We start from the raw sequence: 22832 nt of genomic DNA, 5'->3' as shown, positions 1-22832 counted from the left end.
AGTGCGCCCTTTAGTGGCAGGTCCTACAACCTGTACCCTTAACACTAATTGAACTAAAAACACTAACATTTATTTAAAAATTACTGATAAAATTATTGTTAGATTCCTGAAAAATGTAATAACATTAGATACTATAACACACACACACAAACACACACACACACACACACACACACACACACACACACACACACACACACACACACACACACACACACACACACACACACACACATATATATATATTCTATTATATAAAATGAAAAAAAAAAATATAATAATAATTACTGATAAAAGATGTTTAAGATTATCAGTTAATTAACACAAACACTCACAGTGAATTAAAAACACTATAATTATTGCATAAAAAATTATTTTGGGGTAAGATTATTGTATATTACTATTTGCTATAACAGAAGACATAAAATGGCATGACAAAAAATAGTATTTGAGATAATTATTATAAACAGATAAAACTATAAAATTAACACTTAATATACACATGCAAACAAACAAAACAAAACAAAAAAATGTTAAAATAATAATTTATAAAAAAAATGACTTGCTGTTAAAATAAAGAATATATATATGTGTGTGGTTGTGTAAATATATGTGCATGAAAGTCAGAAAACATGCATGTATTGTAAAGTAAAGTAAAGTAATGAATGTAAGTGTGTGAAAGCAGAAATATATATATGCATGTGAAAGGAAAATTCAAGAGTGTGAGAGCGCCAGAATGATTTATGGCTTTACAGTCCCTCATAAAAACCAAAATAAAGTACATACCTATATAGATGTTGAGTCTGTCCTCTCCTAGCTTTCCGAAGGTTATTTCATTTCTATCTCCAGGAAAATCTGAGTTGGGGTCTCTCTCTTTCATATGGACAGTTCCTAGATGAACAGAAGAACCCCTGTTATTAACTATATGCCCCTGAAGGATGATCGGCCCAGACCTGACACACCAGATTTGGTTGGTTTTCTCATACTCACCCTGCCACACAAAGCTGCCGGGCGTCCCAAAGTACACGTCATTCTCCGTCATGCCCCCTGAGATGCCCATGTTACACATGCCCTCCAGGTTCTGGTCATAGTTGAAGTCGCAGAGCTCGTAAGTGTCCGACTGCCAGTAATCAGACTGGTCGTAGGTCAGGTCATTGCCCCGCACGTAACATTTGCCCACCATACGCTGCTGCTCCTCAGCACCCAGCAGTTTCTTTACATAGCGATGACCACATGCCTGCCAACATGAAAGAAGAGATAAACAGGAGGTATTCTGATTATATTGAGTCTTTAAAAATCAGACTATACATAAAAAACAGGTCAAAAGTTTGTAATTATTACGATTTGTTATGTTTTTGAAAGAGGTCTCTGATCCTCAAGGCTGCGTTTATTTGATCAAGAATACAAGAAAAACAGCAGTATCGTGAAATATTATTATAATTTAGAATAAATGCCTTCTATTTGAATATATTATAAAATTGTATTTATTCCTGTGATGCAAAGCTGAATTTTCAGCATCATGGCTCCTTCTAAATTATCAGCAATTTTTTTAAATATTTTTAATTACTATTATCAATGTTGAAGACAGTTTTGGGTGATTAAATAACCCAAGGAAACCATGCATGAAACATTTTTTTATGTTTCTATAAACAGAATAATAATAAAAAGAATAATAATAATAATATTAATAATAATAATATTAATAATAAAAATAAGAATAATAATATTAATAATAATAATAATAATAAATCCTGCTTACCCCAAACTTTTGAATGGGAGTGTATCACAGTTTTCACAAAATTATCAAGCAGTAAAACTGTTTTCAACATTTATAATAATCAAATATTAAAATAATTTCTGAAGGATTATGTGAAAATTCACAGAAATAAATTACATTTGAAAATATATTTAAACAGAAAACTGTTATTTATATTATTATAATATTTCACAATAACTTTTATTGTAAGTTTCATTCAAATACATGCAGAATCGGTGGTTATAAGATCTTTCAAGATCTAATAAAAGATCTTAATTATAACAAACTTTTGACTCGTAGTGTAAAAGCACAGGACAAGCTATGAACATTGTCCCGGTCCACAGAACGAAAGGTGGCCTACCAAGGTAATGTACTCTACTCCTGAAAACAGCCTCGAGTTCAATATACATATATAAATGAACCAAAGATGCATCTGATCTCACCAGAACATGTCCTCCATTCCTCTGACTGGCCACAGTCACTCCCAGCCACATGCCCTCCACCATCTCTGTTGACTGCGCTGGAGGAGAAACACACTCCATCAGACAGCACTTTACACCTCAAGTCTGCCCAAAAGAGCACTTCTCTATCTCCAGATCTGATTGATGAGGTAGCAGCTTGAGAGAGATTCTCGAACACAAGTTATAACATAAGCATGCTTTTAAAAACAGTATTTATAATAGAAATAATATACTTCAAATGAAGGGAATATTTTCGGACAGTTAGCTGCATGTTATTTACAATGCAATAAAAATGTATTATGGTTTAAATTTGTATTAAATACAATTGGTTGAACATAAAAGTGCTTTTGACCCACTTACGTAGAATTAAAGTGCATCATGTAATTTCATCATTACTTCTGTTGTCTTTCAGATATGGTTATGCTGAATGTATTGACAAGCATTTATGGTAAAATAAAAAATACTTTGCACTATAATACTATAGTAGTCAGGATTTGATGTGGATCAGAAGCGTTCATCAAAGTTGTCCTAAGACAAGAACGCATTTTGGTTTTAGGACAACTTTGATGAAAGGCTTTGATCCACTTCAAATGTTGACTTCTGTATTTGAATTTAGCATGTCATATTTCAATATTTGCAATTATACATCTGAAAGGAAGTTTAGTGCATTTAATTTTAAATGTAATATCAAATAACACACTACAGTTCAAATTAATATGAAGTGCATTGTGGTTGATTATGTTAGTCAGCACACCAAAATAAATGCACTTCTTTCAAATGCAAAGTGTTTTTGGAAATACTGTCATGAAAGTGCATTATCTTTTAGCACACTTAATCGACCCTTTATTTCATTAATATTATATTTTTAAGTAGTGCAATACTATCAAACACTTCAACACTTACTGACTGACTAAGACTGCGACACTCGCAATGAAAATTGAAATGCTAGATGTCTACATTTCCCATGAATTCAAAAGATATCATATTCTGAGTGCTCTTGCTGAAACAAAAATGTGATGTGTTTGTGGATGCCAGAGTGTTGCTGTATGATTAATAAAGTATTTTAATAGGTTTTTTTTTGCATACTTATCCACCACACCACACAAGTAGTAAGGCTAAACAGCCATAGTTTTAAAGTGTTATTAACCTGCTGTAAACCAGAACAGACATGCTCTGCGTCTGCTCAAAGTAACTGTTATGTTCCACAGACTTCAGACTCTTCCTGTGCTGAACGTATCGTGTTAATTCTGAAGCAAATACCTGCCTGCAACATGAGCCAGTCAAGCCGACCTGACAGAGGAGGCTGGGAGTGTGAAGACGAAGGTCTCTTGAATCACATGGAGTGACACCGCACTCAGACTGGGGGATTTTATGGATGCTGTGTTGAGGCTTGTTTTAACTTACACTTATGTCTAAAACAGGAGCAGTTCATTTTGAGAAATAGATAGGACTGTCTGAGCGCTGATATGTGGATGTGAGACACAATCTAATCTGTGAACTGAAAGTCCTTTGATCTACGGCAACACTGTCAATGACACTCAGCTTCTGAAGCTAAAAGGACATCATACGTCAAATCTACATTCCAGTTCAAACTTCGAACTTCAAAAAGCATTAAATTAATACTTTAGAAATTATTACTTTTATTTAGCAAGGGCACATTTAATTAAATACATATAGAATGTCACAAAAGATGTCTAGGTTTCAGAGAATCTTCGTTTTTGGATCAAATGATTTTTCCTGCTTTAAGCAGATTTCTGATGAATACATACGTGGACTGATGAGGTCCATCCTCCCGCAGTCATGCTGGTCGATGGTGATGGGACAGTAATACACGGCTCCGGTTTCATTAATGTTGAGTTTGCTGAGTTGGGGCTGGGCTTTTTCTTGGGGCGCTCCGACTAAGAGCCTACAGAAGAACAGCAAACACTCAATAAAAGGCTCAAATCGATTTTTCTGAACAGATATTATTCATCTATTTTCTAAATGCATGTTATATTGTGAACAATTCACCAGTGCATGATTCATTTAAACAAAACTTGACCAGGACTCCTCCAGTTATTTACTCTGTTTACACCACACGCGTGTGTTAACCTGCTTCCACTCAACAACCGATAAGATCACATTTGTTCTTTTTTTCATTTCAAGAAAATATCTGTTGCTTGTTGCTTTCCTTTCAATGTGACTTTTAACCAAAATATGGGCCTTAACTCTAAATGATATGCATGCAAAAGTGGTCAGCATGTTCTCACAATTGCTAATCTATTTTTCTCATTTCATTCGGTTGCAGAATATACTAAATGTGTGCCAAATCGCAAGTGCAAAGAAAGTAGTCTGTAAAACCACTGATCTTAAAAGTCTTACATTTGAATAAACAAAGTGTTTCATTTTGTTCCTGATTTGGATCTCAATGAGGAAACTATTGATAATATCCAGCACTCAAAGCACCATGCAAAAAGAATTAACGCTGAGAGTAAATCTGTAAGGGTATGGTATTAGTATAGAAAAAGAATGAAGGAAAAGAGGGATTAGAGAAAGAAAACAAGCCCAAACCTGAAAGGAAAGGTGTAGTTTCTCCTTTTATTTTCTCTCCTCGCCTCAGGCACGTTTTATTATACATGAGAATAAGTAAGAGGGTAAAGCGACTCAATAAAGTGGCGGAGATGTCCTGTAACCAAGTACCTGCCGCCATGGCATTTGATTTAATAATACAATAGAACTGCACATCTTTCTGGACCCACACATGTATAGAAAAAAAGCAAATGACAAATTTATATGCAACTGAATGTAAGATTTATTAATGGTATTTAAGGTTTGGTCACATGACCCAGGGCTTCAGAGTCATGCGCTGCTTTGGCCTTCACAGGCACAGAAGGGAGATTTTTATAAGGTTGCTAGGTAGCAAGTAAGTGGAAAGCATACATACTAAACAGTGTGTTGAGCTAGAACAGAAAAAAAGAGGAACTTACTGAAAACGTTCATGAAACTGATCTCAGGATGCATTTTTTTTTAAATGAAAATTAGTCTAGCAACTGGGACACCTTTGAAAGTTTTTCAAAATTCAGTATTAAACTTTAATCATAAATAAATAATTCCATCATAAAAAATAAAAACTACCTTTAAATCTTTGTGTACAACTTTTAAATGTGGATTTCTAGGCCTATATCTAAAATAAATAGCAACTGAATTCAAAACTATAGACTTTTGCACCTACTGATAAATGAATTTACAGTATCAAAGAGTCAAACCAAGAGCTTGTGTATCAAAATGGTCAAAACCTATACCTAAATAAAAAGTTAACAGACAAGAAAAAAATGGAAAGAAACAAAGAAAACGTATGTGCTACTACATTTTACAACGATTATATACTAAATCCATTCACAGCAAAAAGGATAATTATTAAGAAGATTTAAACGATAACAATATATTCACGTTCACACTATTGGATGAAAGTGTTCTGTTTAATATAATTGCTATTTATGTGTCTGTCTTGTTTGTGTTCCTTAAAGTCTAAATTAAATTGCAAAAACCATTGTTCCTCAGTGTCTTTATTATTGTGGTGTGAACTTCCCCATGATAAATGTAAAATTATCATTTAGCCTTAAGTTTAAAAACCTATTTAAAAACTTTTATTGAAACATTCTTTTTTTCTCATTATGTGTAAAACTGAATTTTTAAACAGTAAATTTTCCCTCCTTTTTTCCCATATTAATCTTCTTCTCCAGTGCTGCTAACCACAGCGTATTGGCCCTTGGAGCTAAGATATTCAGCTTCTCCTCTGAGAGCGTGAATGATGTCATGAAAGACGGGAGCTATTTCTGAGCCCCGGGGACATGCTCCATCACCAGATGTCAGTGCGCTGTTCTAAGCAAGAGTAGTTTGGACTTGCAGAGTTGTTGAACTGGAGCCCATTCCTCACTGATAGCAGAGAACAAAGCTTTTCTTAGACTATCAGGGGTGTAACATCTGCTGTCAGATTGTTCTTTGCTAAAAAATGTTGTTAGAAGAGCAGTAGTAGTGTCGCGTGATCTTCTAGTGGAGATTAGTGGAAGACATTCCATTCTGAATATCACTCATAGTGAATACAGCCCCCATAATGGGCTGCGGGTCTTAAAGAAGTGTACTTTACTCATGTTCAGACAAGACCCCCACAGTAAAATGGCATTACAGGAATTTTTCACAGGTGAGAGTGCTGAACCAAACCTGCAATCAGTCATGACTGATATTTGTCAGTGGTTTTTGAAGGAATGACTCCCCGAACTTAGAGTACCTGTCTCATACTAGCACCGATTCCCTGCTTCTTACATTAGTGTTTACACTGAGCGAACCACAGAGGAGTGGGAGAAGCACTTACAGAAAGAACTAAAACAACGGCAGAAATGCTGGATACTACATTTCAGCAAAACTCCCAAAATTTACACAGTTCACTGCACTTACCAGTCGAAATTGACAATAGTGGTAGTAAAGCAACAAAAATGTTATTCATTTGAACATTGGGCAGATTATCGATCAATAAAGACTACATTTCAGACAATACTATATTATACCTGTTTTTTTTTTTTTTTTTTAATTTGCATCACATAACCAGCTCTATATTTTTGCCTTTTGTAACATAGTAAACTTGCTCAGTAACACACCTGGTACACTGAACTTGGGTTCGAGTCTGGAGAAACACAAGTCACAATGGTTTAGTTTAGTTTAGCTACTTTTTTTTTTAACGCAGTACAACATTAACTTTTTTAGTGCCACCCAGATATATAACAATCAACACAATAAACAATGCCATATAAAAATGTGCCTGCTTCCAATACATCTAATAAAAAGGCAACATAACAACATATTGCAGAAATGTTGCAACAGGCATGCTTCATATGCAGACAGTAACATTGTAAATAGTTAATAACTGTGCCTATACTAAAAGGCCAAAAACTGATTATGGTTGTAGTTCACAAAAATACAAATATACAAAAATATAGAAAACCTACACACTACTGTAGTAAGAAAATATGCACAATTAAGGTACAATATGCAGTAAGTGTGCATTTCAGTCACAGGTGACCTTTCTCATTCCTGATTTCAATGCTAAATCAACCATATTGGATGATATAAGTCACATGTTCACAGTCACATGGCAAATCAAGAAAGCATACTGAACCATGTAAGTCACCTGATAAAACCTAAAAACATGGTAACGTGTGGCGCTATGACACGTCACACATTCAGTTCAGACATTACAGAGTAGCCAAAACAAAGAGACAATGGACCAACTGATAAGCTCCTGTTACATTATTCTTTACATATCTTAAAGGGATAGGTCACCCAAAAAATTTCTAACTTACCTTCAAATCGACACAAACCTGTATGACTTAAGACTGTATGAACATGAAAGATAGGCCTATTATTTTATCCAAACTACATTGGACTACATTGGAAAACAATGAGACACTTTTGTGGTCCAAAGAAGAAAGTAGGCTCAACAAGTTTTGAATGACATGAAAGTGAGTAAATGTTGATAGAATCCTGATTTGTTTGGTGAAATATATATTTTTATATTATCTAATACTGAAAATGTGATATGTGAGTTAAGTTAAAAGAACAACAACAACAAAAAAAATCAAACTATCAGCATGAAATATTTCACTAACAGGCAATATCACTAATCAAAAAGTACCAAAAAGTTTTTTTTTTAATTATGGCATATATCTTTGAGGTATCTTGGACACACATCAGACCAAAACTGTACATTGGTACTGCAGTAACAGTAAGAAGCATAGTTTGGGTTTACAGGAGTAAGAGTCTGATTTAATGAAAGAGCGAGGCCTTGGCTCTGAGGAGGATCACTCACTACCAGCTTTATCTGAGATTCCACAGACACTCCCAGAGCAGGAGACAATCACAGATATGGGCATCACAGCTATGTGTGTGTGAGAGAAAAGTGAACAGTGAGATGACTGTTCCCATACAGACAAAAGCACAAATTATATATCTTTAAGATCTCAATCGTTTCTCTTGAACAGCAATAAGACACAAAAAGGTAAATTGGATAATTTCTGCGTCACTAGTGATATCAAACAAAACTGTAGTAATAATGACTGTTTTCTCACAGGTTTCCTCAACACTTCTACTCTACTGAAACACAGCTTAAAAATCCTCCTGTATTAACAAAAGTAGAGAAGCTGGGTGTAACCAAAGCATAAAATCCTTTATTATACACTTCATACCTGATTCTATTTTATATTTTGACCATGCTTAGCCACCACAAATGTTTTAGCACACATAATGTTGCTACATTATGAATATAATGGTGCAGGTAATGTTAACGTTGTTGCCAAAAGAAAAATGGATTCTGTATTTTAATCTTGACTATATTTTAGCTTTATTAAGATTTCCCCAAGAAATATGAAAGGATTAACCTGCTGTCTTCTTTCCGACAACAAAGCACTTGAACATGTCATTCCAAACCTGTATTTTATTTTCTGGGGTTTAAATAAACTGAGCCATATTGATTTTCATTTTATAGACAAAAGAAGATATTTTCTTTTGTGTTTTCAGCAGAACAAAGTACATTGTACAGGTTTAACACAATGGTTCATGTTGACAGACTGCTAATTTTGGGCGAACTGTCCCTATAAAGTAATTATGCAACATGTAACTTCAATGGAAACTCCTGTAACTTCGGCCATCAACCACAGCAGTCTGTGGAAAAATTAAACAAAGAACATGACCTCGGTTTGTCCCAGTAATGCTGTGAGGAATTAGGGCAGGTCTGAGAGCAGAGCTGTTTAGTGAACTGTGAGACTGACATTAAGAACTGGCAACACTTTGACAAGCTTCGGCTTCACAATATAGTGTGACTTACAGACCCGATGTTTGTAGGACAATGTTAGGTTTTTTTTCCAACTAGGTGAAATATCAGTAGGTTGGAGTATTGTTAAAAATACAGATTTTTGAATACATATTGACACATGTGCTGTTAGTTTAAAAATGCATTTGGGAATTTTGGGTAATGCTGTGACAAAGTAACAACTTTTAGGTTCTAAACTAATCAGAGCAGATCCTCAGACATTTTGTCTGAGACTGAACACCCAAACAACCCGCATGATTCAAAATCACTCATTGCACAACAGTGAAGCTTACTTTAACCTGTATAGAATGGAGGACAGACGACTGGGATCTTCACGCCCATATGGAGACATGATTGAGCATGTATAAATATAAAAGAGTCTAATCATTTTTTTCTTTTGTTAAATGCAATATTTTTCTTGCAACATTAATGTGGCTTGATTTTTTCCCCCTTTAATCATTCATGTATTTGCAGTATTTTATATTTTTGTCTATTTGCTTTTACATTTCACATATTTAAGAAAATTGATTCAAAAAACAGCTTCAAGACAAATTTACTGGCACGGGAAGAAGACTAAAAAGCACCGTCACGCCAGCGCTTCTTCTCTACTCCTCGCTGATGTCATTTCTTTTCTATAAATAGATTGTTCAATGGATTAGATTATTGGTGATTGGATTATTCAGTGAAGTTCCCTGCTGACCAGATAATCATTTCAGTTCAAATACCGTAAACAGGGTAATACAGCCGCTCAGAAGGCGTATTGAGTTTGACAACACAAGCCAGGAACAAAGTCTTTAATCCATTTAGCTTTTTGTAAATGGCAAAATTACTATTCTGACCAGAAGAGTCCCGACCTGATTATGAAGCATCTATCAACATTACTGCCATTCAACTGTTCATACATTCAGAAAAAAAGTGAATTAGTACCACAAAGCAAAGTACAGGTTTCCCCAGTCAGAGAAATAGAATTGGTGTTTTCCATGATTTTCATAACAGAAGATTATATTACCCCCCCCCCCCCCATCATCTCTAGCCAGAGAACAACATTTCTACAAGTAGCTAAACTCTTTTGTTAAACACAGTATAATCCTTCATCTTATTATGACGTAGTAGTTTTATCAGCTTTACAGTTTTTGCATATTCAGCTAAACTTTCCTCGAACCTTTCTTCAAACTTTAAAACAAGACACATTTCTATTGACGAGAGATCAATGAGATCATTACAGAATATCAACAGAAACCATAAAGAGATGAGCAGGGGCTAAAATATACACAGCTCCAACAGTGAATGTAACATCCTGAAGAAAACCTCCCAAAACAACCGCATCTGAACTCTAGGCATTAGAAATATCACTTTAAACACTGTATCAGCTGTTATAACATTATATTAATTGACTCACGATGGTTATAAACGGTCCCAAATGTCCATTTAGAATTCTGTAATAATTGCTATGTTTTGTAAATTGATTTATTAATAATTCTTGCATTAATCGAGGAAACCACAGATTCAACTCTTTGCCTTCTTTTATCGGTGTCATAATATTAGTTGCACAGACAAAGTCATTAATTCTTGTAGCCATTATATTTATTAATATGTGAAAAAACTATGCTATCTAAAAGCACAGTAGTTTTAGACGCCTCAATCCTTGACGCACAAAAAAATATGACAATCACACACAAATGCTAAATGATGAGCTCTCAATAATGAAGAAAATGCATGCTGGTAAGTCACAAACCCTTCACTTTTTGTCAATATTTCAGATAAAAGTTTGACTAGTTGGGACAATATTTGGCGAAATTCTGTTGGTTTAACGTGAGTTTCAAATAATTCACATTTCTTAGTATTTGCGACTCAAAAGATCCTGTAACCTGGAAAATATGCAGTTGTTTTTTTTGGGGGGGAATTGTTGACTGGTGGGAAAATACTGCAGATGCTAAGGCTTATAAGAAATGCAAAATGCTATTAAAATGCAATTATTTATGCAGCCCTAATAAAAGTCATTAGTTAGATCATTATTGTTATCAACTATTTCCGACTTCGTAAATAAATATATAAATGCATGCATGCAGAAAAATGGTCAGTCTCAGGTCATTTTTTGGCCAGAATAGGATTCAACGTGGACCAGACTCTATGCAGAAGTCTGGCTGTACGAGACTGTGACCGACCACAGTGACCTGATCACCAAGAAAACAGTTCTCTAATCCATACAGATCAGAAACTCATGCTGAGGGGCACAGAAAGCACATCCAGCACCTCTCGCTTCCTCTGTACGAGACTAAAATAGCTGCTGACCTGAAACTTGTTCAGCTAATTTGTTCTGGATGCATCATTACTCTCTTATTGGTAGAGATGGGAGTGTTATATGCTGAAAAAGCCAACTAAAGACCTCAGACCTATACGCACATTTAGAAAAAAATTGCGCGTCAAAGAAAGTGGAGTTTCAGAACACACCTACTGATTGCGTAACCACCACGGACCAATAGAAACTCAAAGGTGTTTAGGAGTCAAACGAACTCTCCCAGAGAATTCGCTTTGGTGAGCTGTTTCGAACTGCCTAAATGAACTCAAAACGAACTTCGTTTTGGCCTGATTTTGTTCGAAATGACGTCATATCAGTTCAGTATCAAGTATATCGGATCCTTTAAAACACTATCTTTCTTCTGCCATGCTGGTGAGCTCTCAACACAACAAACTGCAGATAACAATGTTGCCCTTGTGTTAAATTGCACATATGTAAATAAAAATATAGACGTTACAGTGCTTGGAGAGACTTCCTGTAGCAGACCAGTCATCATGTGAAACCAAAGTTTGTGCTTGACTTCACTGAGACCTCTGATCAAAATACAGCTAGATTTGCATGAAGGACATTTCTTGAAGAAAATTGCAGGGTTCACAAAGCAGCAAAGATTATACCAAGTCTAGTTATATTTCAAATGACTGTGAGAAGAAACACTACTCATGATTCATCAAGATTTTATTCTTTAGCTCAGCCATCACAGGATAGAGGCTTAAGTCGATGTGTGATTTGCAAACCTTATAACCAAAGACACTGGAGATTAGACGCATAATATACCGTATATACAAATTAATGTTTGAATTGAGTATGTAAAGTGAATCAATTTCAATTGAAACATTTTCAAACTTAATCTGAGGTCACATTTACCATTTTCTTTTAGTTAAATAGTCATTTCACGGGTTCATGCTTACATATAATTAGCTGAGGTATGATATGCATATTTGGCGTGCTGTCTGGGGAAAGGCCCGAACCTTGAGTACCCCCCTTCCCCGTCTATTTATAAAGTGAACTCAAAGTGAGGAGATGCGGTGGAGGAGGGATGCTGATAAACCGTCAATCATGGTATTGATTACTTGACTGTGGTCCACCTGTGTTGATTAGGGTAAGTATCTGATGCGCTTCTCCCGAATCTTGTTAATAAAACATAATTTCATTACGAATCCATTTGATTGTGAATTTAGTGCGAGGGTGAAAGACTTCCCCACTCAGATTTAGCATTTTCTTGTGGATTCGCCATGTTGACGAACAGAAAGCTGCTTTGTTTGAAAGTGAATTCTGTGCGAAATGTTCACTAAACGACTAACAATGGATCTTATTGGCCAACGTTCTGCCGGAATTTCAGAGGTTTAGAACAAATCCTAAGCAGAACTTTTGAAGTAAATCAACAGTATTGTTTAAAAAGCAAGCTCCTTTGTGGAAAGTACATGGCTGCTAACATCTTAATAAACCATTATAGTCCTTAAATCAATTCACTCTAATCAAATGTTGAAAAAAGTAGTCCCATGGTTGATGATGCATTTGTGTTTTGAGCAGTGTTTGCTCTCAGGGGGACTCTGAGGTCATTTAATTTGTATTCTCCTCTACGTGTTGAAAGGTGGGCCTTTTGTATTACATTTCCTGAGAGCACTGAGTAATGATGAGCGAGGAACCAGACGTATCCAGCTCCCTAGGTGACCATTATCACTTAGCGTGAGACACCTTCACTCCTTCTCATCTGATATAATCTGCTCAGGATGAGATATTAAAGCCAGTTCCCTGTGAGGACTTCATGATGTTCCCGACAGGGGTCTTTTGTTGGCCAGATATTTTACAGCTCAGCTTGAGATGATCTGCAAAACAGACTTCAGCCCCAAATGTTAGGAGCCACTAACACTGTTAGGATAATTACTAATACAAAACCAGCAACATCCTAACACAGTCCTGAGCACCCTAGCAACAATAAAGGAACAAGCTGACAAATGATTAATGGACAAACACAACTCCTGAATCAGAAAATTCATAATTCTAGTTTTGCTGTTCATAAGGCTTGTGATATTGCTCTTCTGTATCTTTATCAAACAATAAATGATTTCACTACTGAAATAAATAAATAAATAGTGCAATAAAATACATTTTACATGTTTTATTTCAGCTAATTTCCAAGGCAACATTTCATATTTTTATATGAATATTTAAGAATTTAATTAAAACACTTAATTAAAATGACATGTAACACGACAAATAAACACAAATAAATATATAAATAAATAACTTAAAATTTTAAATTGAAAGTGAAAAATATATTAAAATTATTTCAAAATATTAACAAATACTATAATATATATATAAATGATATTTAAATAATACTGGCAACTGATTTTGTCATGGTAACAATGTAAGACAAACTATTGTGCTTATAGTATTATAATTTCCCAAAATCCTTTGCAGTTTACAGTAAAATACTGTATACACATTTTACAGTATCCTACTGTACATATTACAGTAAAATACTGTTCAAATTACAAAAAATCCATTACAGTGCACGTTTAGTGTTTTTCAAGGAAGAAAAAAAAATATCCTACTGGTCTGGAATGAGGTGGGGAGAGCAAGTGATCATTTCTAGACAAACCTGCTTTAAAATTGGTCCCTGAAGGCATTTTCCATTTTTTAAAAATAGAATTGGCACAGAGTTACCACTCAAATTTAGAAGAAAACTATTAGATACTGCTGATGTCTCCAATGTCTAAATGATAAATGTTCACATTTTGACAGCGACCCAGGCTCATGAGTCAACAAGTCAGCACAGAATCCCACAGGGGATCTTCCCAGGACACAGCTGGAGCTTTCAAAGACCCACACCTGAATCAAACAGAGGAAAGACGAGAGGCTGGAGGGTTGCCAAATCTCACCAATTCATGCCATGCACTGAACAGCTCATTCTCTCTTTAATCATGCATAAACAAACGCATTTTTCTCCTTTAAATACAGTGACATGAAATGAATCTTGGAGTGTGAAAGCCCAAGCAAACATTTGCTCTAGAGATCATTCATTTTTTCGATCTCATTGTAAACGATCAGAAAGAGGGAGGCATGCCAGCGAGGATTGTGGGAGCGGAGACTGAAAAAGACTATTTGAATTATTTATGGAGCAAGAGTGGTGTTTTATAAGAGGGAGCTGAAATGTTCATGGAATGTTTAAGAGTTTAAACTCTCATTAATGGATTTGTTTTAAGAGAGAAGATCATGCCTGTCGAATGAAAAAACATGGCCTTGAGCTATAGATCGCAGACAGATACAGTATGGTCTGGCTCAGCAACACATTTTCTTTCATTTCATTAAATGTGTGACTCAGAGGAATCAGACCCATTGATCTGATCTTCCTCCCCATCCAAAAACAAAAGCACAGCATTTAATAAACTCAGAAAATGACCGTGCATGTCTGGTTCGCAGGCCTCTAATAGCGCTGTAATCCTCCTCTCTTTGAGAGGTTCCCAAACGCCTCTGCCTCTCTTTCGGTCCTGTCCCAACCTGCAGCCATGGCAGATCCACTTGAGCAAGGCAGGATGAGGAATTCTCCAGATTCCTCAGGGTCAGAGGACTGGAAGGACCAATCAAAGAGCTGAACACAGGAAGAGAAGATAAAGCAGCGCTGGGCACTCCATGCTGTTGAAAAAAGAGCTTGTAAGAGGTCTATATATTTGTTTTGTGCACTGAAAGGCTGCCATCTCTGCAAAGGGATCAAGTCGGGATATGAAGAGTTCACTCTGGCAGGCTTCAAATTGCCTTGATATTAAATTGGACCCTTTTTACCCCTTAAAGCATATCCTTGGTCTTATTATTGTGCATGATTCGTTGGTGCACTTTATTCCAAAGATAAAGTGTTTGTCTGAGACTTTTTGTAAGCTTTTTTCTCCAGCACCTGTTAGAAACGACTTCTCATCATCCAAATAGATATTCTTTTACACTTTAAGTTCTCGTTTGGTTATAGTTTGTCACAATTATGACATGAAGATAATTGTCTGTAACTCGAAAGGGTCAGAGAAGTGGGACTAGTGCTAATTTAGTATCATTTATGTGTTTTTATTACTTTAGTTTTTTATTTTTTAAATGCCTAATTATTATTTTTTTTACAAATTGTTTTACTTTTTTAATTAACATTTTCTTTCTTTCTAATTTTGTTTGAATGTTTTACATTCATGATGTTTTTTTAGTTTAATGATAATAAATTAATAATTATATGTTCTTGTCAATATTTAAATTAGATATTTTTATATTTTCACTTTATTTTTTATTTCAAGTTTGATTTTGTTGTGGTTTTGTAATTTTATTAGATTTGTTTTTTTTAAATGTCAATATAGTTTTAATTAATTTTATTTTTATTATTTTAGTATGTTAGGACTTCTTTGTCATGTGCAAGTAACATTTTTTTAAGGTTTTAGGTTTAGTCAATAGTAATAACTTAATAATGATATGTTTTTGTAATTTTATTTGATTTTAGTTTTTTTTTATATATATGTCTATATTGTTTTTATTACAATTTTTGTTTTACTTAAGTAAAACTAAAGAAAATTTAGTAATGTTTTTTTTATCAAGTAACATTTTTTTTATAGTGCTAGTTTTAGTTAATGAAACTGAATGTTATTCCCTAAAAAACTATAAAGGTTCATCCTTCACCTCTCTTGCCTCTGTCAAACTTAACACGTCTTCATTGTACGCACTAAAGCAATGTTAATGCATGTTGTAAATGGGCAATCGCTTGCACTTCTACATTATTGAAAAGTTCACACTCCTCATGCTCAACTAAACAAGATCTAATTCTTCTCTCTGAGGTGAGACAGTGGAGACAATTGGTTTTGGTGAACAAATGCAGAAAAGCAGTGAAAACATACAGTAGAAATGTATTTTCTCTAAACGCTTCAGTGTGAGCCAGCACATTCCATCTCGCAGGACATGCGGAGGGAAGAGAGAGGGGTCTGCGCAGTGTCCTGCTTAGACAAACATAGCCAGCAGTAAAGAGAGATTTAATTAGATCTCTCTCAGATGATGCATCAGTAAAATGCAGCCCAACTTCAGTTCAGCTCTAAAGCACCTCAGTTGGGCACAACTGAGAAGATTCAACCCCAAAGATGAAATACTGATGTCAGGAAAAGGTTTTAAACGTATGTCTCATCAAAATCTCATATTTAGATATATAATAGTCTTCATCAAAATTTTTTCATATAATTAAAGTATTTTATATAGTGAAACAAGAAGTCAGAATTTAGAAACTTAATTGTTAATTAGTTAATTTTAATAATTTTAAAGAAACTTTATAATAAAATAAAAATCAGCATAATATAAACAAATTTAACAAGTAATTAAAAACAAATACTACCAGTGTTTTTACAGTGCTGCGCATAATAACCAATCACACAGGATTCTGTTGAGTTTATGAATGCAATGGCCAATCAGAGGCACTCAGTTGAGTCATCGCTGAAAAGCCTGTGTTTTCTGTAGTGCGCGTGCATGCTTGATAACTGAATGCTGCTCTCCGGAGACTTCTCTCATCATAAACAAAGTGCAGTAGTGTGTACGATGTAAGTAAGATATTCATTTCACAGTATAAACAGTTTCAGTCATTATAATGGGAGTTGTTGAGATTGCTTGAACTCTGTCTAGACTGAAGTTTATATTCTTTGATAATGCAAATATTCTTTGCTCTCTTTATGTACAATGAAAGTGTTATAATAAATTTGAAATGTATTCAAAGTAAGCCCTTTTTAAAAGTATTATATGACATGACACCCATATTTAGTACAAGTTAAAAGATGGGTTTTATGCATAGGCTAGTTAATAGATTACACTAATATTAGGCTAATTTCCCCATAGCCCATTATAGATAAACTAACGTGATCTTTAAAGGCACAAAATGTATTTACTTATTTTTAAAGAGCCAGTAAAATGAAAATTCTAAGCTTCCTATCACTGTTTATAAGTCCTGTACATTAGGTTTAATTCCATCCAAGGTTAAAAAACATTGTCATTTTGTCAAAATATCATTTTAAAATTACCTCAATTCTCAGAGATCCCCAAACGGTTCGCACGAAGCTGTTCAAAAGATTAAGTTTCCTTAAACCCCACCTTTCGGTAGCATACTGTGTTCTGATTGGTCAACTGACATAGTCAGGTTTGATTGGTTGTTCCGCACACACCTCCGCGGTAAACTATGCGTTAGCATCTGTTTGGGGTGAATTATGTCTTATTCCTCTCATCGCGAAGCAAACAGTAAAATAAAAAACTTGAACAGTCTCGCTGCTTTTTCTTCTGTGTGTGCGTATTTAAGCCGCGCGCTTCAGTTTGAATCTGAATAGCGCGTTCAGCGCGGGGGCGTGGTCACATTAGATATAATGAAGGGAGACATGAAAAACAGACATCGCGTTGTTTTCATATGGATTACTTTATCACAGAATATCTGTTCGGCAGCACTTGTTTAGTTTTAAAAGAAGACATGTCAAGCTTTCTATAGATATCGATTTCGGAGATTATTATGCAAAGTGTCCTAGTGACGTACATAGAGATGGGCAAAAGATTTGAAATCTATAATCTTTCAGCGATTCAGAGTCGACTCCTTACTTTAGAAGCCAATAACTTTATAAATCGTGTACTTTTTGGTTTAATTACTTTGCACTTTGTTTACACTGATGGACAGCTACATCACACACTGTAATACAGGTAATTTTTGATTTCCCATCTGTGTGGATCTTTAAGAATATCATTTTATTATATAGTTAACAAGTATGGGAACATTTTGAATAAAAAAGGAAATAAATTTCAACCGAGGGGGAAATAATGCCTAGGGCACCGCTGTGTCATAATTCATCCCTGATACATATACATACATACTGTTTGTATTTAATATTATTATTATTTATTTTATTTTTTACAGGTCCACTACTCTGACTTTATTAGCTGGCCTTTCACAAGTTGGCATGTCCATTTATACAGCATATAAAGCATCTTCTTGGGTGTTTTTAAGTGGCTAAGATTGTTAAAGTGAAACTCTATCCATCCTAGAGAGACAGATCCTAAATGCAATATCTGTCCCAGTGTCCCCATCCGCCTATGAGCGAAGGACACACTCACCGTGACCACGTGGCACCCCTCATGTTTCAGTGCCTGGACAATATCACACTCCCCAGAGGGCACAGCATCTATCCAGTCCTTAACAATAACATTGCATTAAATGGCAAATTTATAACCGCCTGATGAAGCAGAGAGGTGAAGTGATTTAGGTGATTACTTTCAAAGTAGCGTCATCGACTAAAACATGCGCCAAGGAGATTCCTCAGTTCTCTGATGTGCCTTCAGGGCCTGTAGATGAAACTAGATGATAGGCTCTTGATTAGCAGGAAATCACAAATAAGGAAAGAGCAATTTGGGGGAACTCCCTACCTTCCCACAACAGAGGCATAGCTGACAGCTAAATAAATGAGCAACAATGATATACAGCATATTCAACCCATCTTCTCACTAAAGCGATGTGCTGACCCATATTTGTGCTGCTAATTCTGGTGCTACATGCTTTGATATATAGCAGCGCGCCATTGCTAAGAGTTTTCCTTTTGAAAGCAGCCACCGAGAGGGTAATAGGTTTATCAGTAGCATAAACAGTCTGCAGGCAAGGTTATACCAGCACAGGATATGAGGCCATGACAAAGCTGTCGTACAAAACGTGCATATCTTTGAAAATATATACTTATGAAATGCCATTTATAGTCCTGTTATAGTATAGCTAGAACAACTGTACTTAAATTAAAATTAAACTAGTGCTGTCAAACGATTAATCGCGATTAATCGCATCCAAAATATAAGTTTTTGTTTATATAATATGTCTGCATATATATATATATATGTATATATATATATATATATATATATATATATATATATATATATATATATATATATATAAAAGCACACACATACAGTATATATATGTATTTACATGCATTTATTTATATTCATATAATTTATATTATATAAAAATATATTTTATATATAAACATTACATATTTTTCTTAAATATATATGCATGTTTGTATATATATATATATATATATATATATATATATATATATATATTAGTGCTGTCAAAATTAGCGCGTTAACGCATTCGATTAATTTGAAATATTTAACGCGTTAAAAAAAATAACGCAATTAACGCGGTTGCAGTTTTTTTTTTATTTCCAGTTGTGGCCTATGTGTGTTCAACGTGCAAAGAAATATGGATAAGACCAAGGAAGGACTTTTAGACGGAAAGTTTCAGTATAAAACTCTGCCGGATTACTCTTCAGTCTGCCACAAGAAACATTACTCTTCATTTAGTCTGCCACAAGAAACAGCAACATTAAAATCATGAACTCAAATGTCATTGTTTAAAAAAAACAAAAAAACAATGACTGTAATAGTGCGTAAATCAGACCTTTCTGTAACGCTAACGTTAATAAACGCGAACTGTCAATCACTCCTGTACGCGTGCATCACTGTCCTCCTCGCAGCTGCAGCAACTTGCGCTCTCTCTCTTCATCAAGCTTTAAAACAAAAAGGGGACAAAAAGATCATATTGTCTTTGCGCATAGGCTATAGATTAATTAGATAAATGAATATCTAAATTTGTGCCTTGCCGTCTACGGTATTTTTTAGAACTTAGAAAAAAGATGCTGCAGCCAATGAGCAGCCAGCGGGGGCTGCAGGACGACTCAACCTCCACAGACAGTTTTTAATGTTTATCAGACAATAAATACTCAAGATTTTGCTTTAGTATAACTCACAACGAGTTTCACACACCTTCTCCGGCCACGTTGAGTTGTTGACACTTAACAGTGGGAAAAGCTACACATGCGCTATTCACTTGTATAACTTAAGGGTGAATGGGTAATGTAGTTACTGCTCTGGTTGGGATGAATTAGGAAGCTTGCATTGTGAAGGGCGCTCTGAAAATCGGCAGTGCAGGTAAAAGATTAAAACCTCTATTAAAACAGATGTCCAAATGAGCGTACCGGTACGCTACAAGCACGTTCTGGGCGCACGGAGAGGTGGCGGTAAGCTCAAGAGCTATATTTGGAAGTGGCGGTACTGAGTACCGGTGCGTACCGGCCCACTTAAAGCACTGGCAATGACTATACTTTGGAATTTTTTTGCAGTCCACTTAGAATGCAACATGGAAATCATTTTTGTTTTTTATTGGCATTGATTGTTTTGAAATTCAAATGGCACTTACATGCCTGTGTTTTTATTTCTGTAATAAATATGTCTTTCAAGCCAACAATTAATTTGGAGGATATTGATGGTTTATTGCAGTTATGTTGTTTACATGAGAAAATCTGTGTTACAAGTTAAACAAAAATTCCAATAAACAATCATATTTTGAATTTAAATAGTTTCTTTGTCTTGAGTTTACATTAATTATTTACATTTTACATTTACATATCCAAAAAGTTTCAGTCTTTTAATTGCGATTAATTAAAAAAAATTGTGCGATCAATTAGTTAATTTTTTTTTATCGATTGACAGCACTAATATATATATATATATATATATATATATATATATATATATATATATATATATATATATATATATATATATATACAGTACACACATATTATGTGAACAAAAACGTTTATTTTGGATGCGATTAATCGCGATTAATCGTTTGACGGCACTAAAGTAAACATAACAGATCAAAAATGTATTGTGATAGCTCAGTGACGGCATCAAATATCAGTATTGTGACATATGTACTGTAGCATAATACTGAATGAATATCATATTTATGAAAAACATGATGGTGCCCAAAATCTGTGATTTTACCAAGGCAGTATCAAGCTTTGTGGTAGGGAGCTACTTTGTTACTGTTTATAGCATATTTACTTCAAGAAAACTTAAATTAGGCTATATAAAGCAGATAAACTCGGATTGTAATAAAAATAAAAAACTTCAATGAACCGATACACTGAACATTCGATACTGATTCTTTTAAAGTTTGCAGTGCTGATATTAACAGCTAGTAGTTGGTTCGTTGCTGGTCCAAGATAGTCTACCAGCTTGCACTAGCTAATGACAAGCTAGAACCTAACAATCATGTTGATACCAATAGTTTCCAGTAGCCTATTATGAATGATAATATTTGTTGCCTAGTTAGAATATAGAAGATTGTAGAATACTGTTATGTTAGATTTACTCTTCAATCATTCTTAATAGCCTAATCTAGTGACTAGGCTACAAACGCTTCTCAAATCAGTTGAATCATTCAATAGAATCGGTTCAATAGCCTAAATGATTCGCGAATCGGACATCAGCGCTGCAGGTGCGAAAGAGAGGTTGTTTTATTAGTTTATTTGGATGCTCAAAACTAGATATTAATTCATGTTAATTAATCCATCCAAGGAGCATAAATATCTAAAGGTTTGTGATGTTAACTATGCGATCGTCATTCCTTTTTCTAGTCAGCAGACTAGCGCAGAAAGAAAGAAAAGATATAAATCAAGCAACTTTCGATATATGTAACATAATTCTGGTACTTACAAGTTCTTCTTTGTCTTTTCGGTCTGTTTGTGCAATGCAACAGAAAATCCAAATAAGCTGCCCTTGGTTTTTCCTTCTTTGATGACGGGGAACTGCACGTCAACGTTAAATCCAGTGTTGGTTTGAATCGCGCAAATCACGAATAAGCACAAGTAAAGAGACTTTCCAGCCATATTTAATATTCCCCTCTCTCTCTCCCTCTGTCTGCCACTTGCACAACCAAAGCCAATGAGATTGAATTGATCAATCGCACGCCATAGGAAAGCGTCTTCTTTCACTCTCTGGGCACTGAGCTGTAAGGTGTTTCTACTGTCGGTTCCCCGCCTCCACACACACGCAGCGAATTCCAACCTTCCACACTGCACCGGCGCTCAGCCCTGCTTCCCCAAATAGAGGACTATATGTCCTCCAAGTCTGATGAGAGAGAGATATAGAGATAGAGACAGCGAGACAGCCCTAAAGTGCAGTAGTGGTCTGTCTCTCTCTCTCTCTCTCTCTCTCTCTCTCTCACACACACACACACACACACACACAGTTACACACAAGCCTTCACTTGTTGCTGTGCTGCACATGAGATTTACATTTTTTAAGTTTGTTTTATTCAAATTTTCAAGTGCTGTGCATGAATGAATCGTGAAAAAACATGTCCAGTTCACAAAAAAAGTGAAATATGCTACAAACACTTCGCAATCAGATGAATCATTCAAAAGAATCAGGGCAAATTATTCACGATTCGGACATCACCACAGCACCTCAGGTGCAAAGCGGGGGAATTATAACAGTTTTTTTTTCTTTTTATCTTTTTCTTTTTTACTTTTTTCTAATGACTATGTATGATTTTTTTTACTGGTTTTTGTGATTTACTCATTTACTGACAGATTTAACAAAAATGTATCCATTCCCACTAAAACACATTTTGAAAACATTCTGAAA

At 35.0% G+C, this 22832-nt stretch overlaps 1 protein-coding gene across 1 annotated transcript in view; it reads right to left on the bottom strand.

The window, feature by feature from the left end:
* Positions 1–22431, bottom strand: part of itga3b (integrin, alpha 3b) — a 38751-nt gene extending 16320 nt beyond the window's left edge. The window contains exons 1-5 of the mRNA XM_052570988.1: positions 21900–22431; positions 3987–4123; positions 2200–2276; positions 991–1237; positions 787–891 (exon numbers count right to left, since the gene is read on the bottom strand). Of these exons, the coding sequence (XP_052426948.1) occupies positions 787–891; positions 991–1237; positions 2200–2276; positions 3987–4123; positions 21900–22072 (739 nt within the window). The 5' untranslated portion in view covers positions 22073–22431. The remainder of the gene's footprint in view (positions 1–786; positions 892–990; positions 1238–2199; positions 2277–3986; positions 4124–21899) is intronic.
* Positions 22432–22832: the final 401 nt, after the last annotated feature.

The sequence above is a fragment of the Carassius gibelio genome, chromosome B12 (assembly GCF_023724105.1).
Source record: "Carassius gibelio isolate Cgi1373 ecotype wild population from Czech Republic chromosome B12, carGib1.2-hapl.c, whole genome shotgun sequence".
In the NCBI taxonomy this organism is placed as follows: domain Eukaryota; kingdom Metazoa; phylum Chordata; class Actinopteri; order Cypriniformes; family Cyprinidae; genus Carassius; species Carassius gibelio.
The sequence above is the reverse complement of the archived record's forward strand: the minus strand, read 5'-3'. Positions and strand labels throughout refer to the sequence as shown.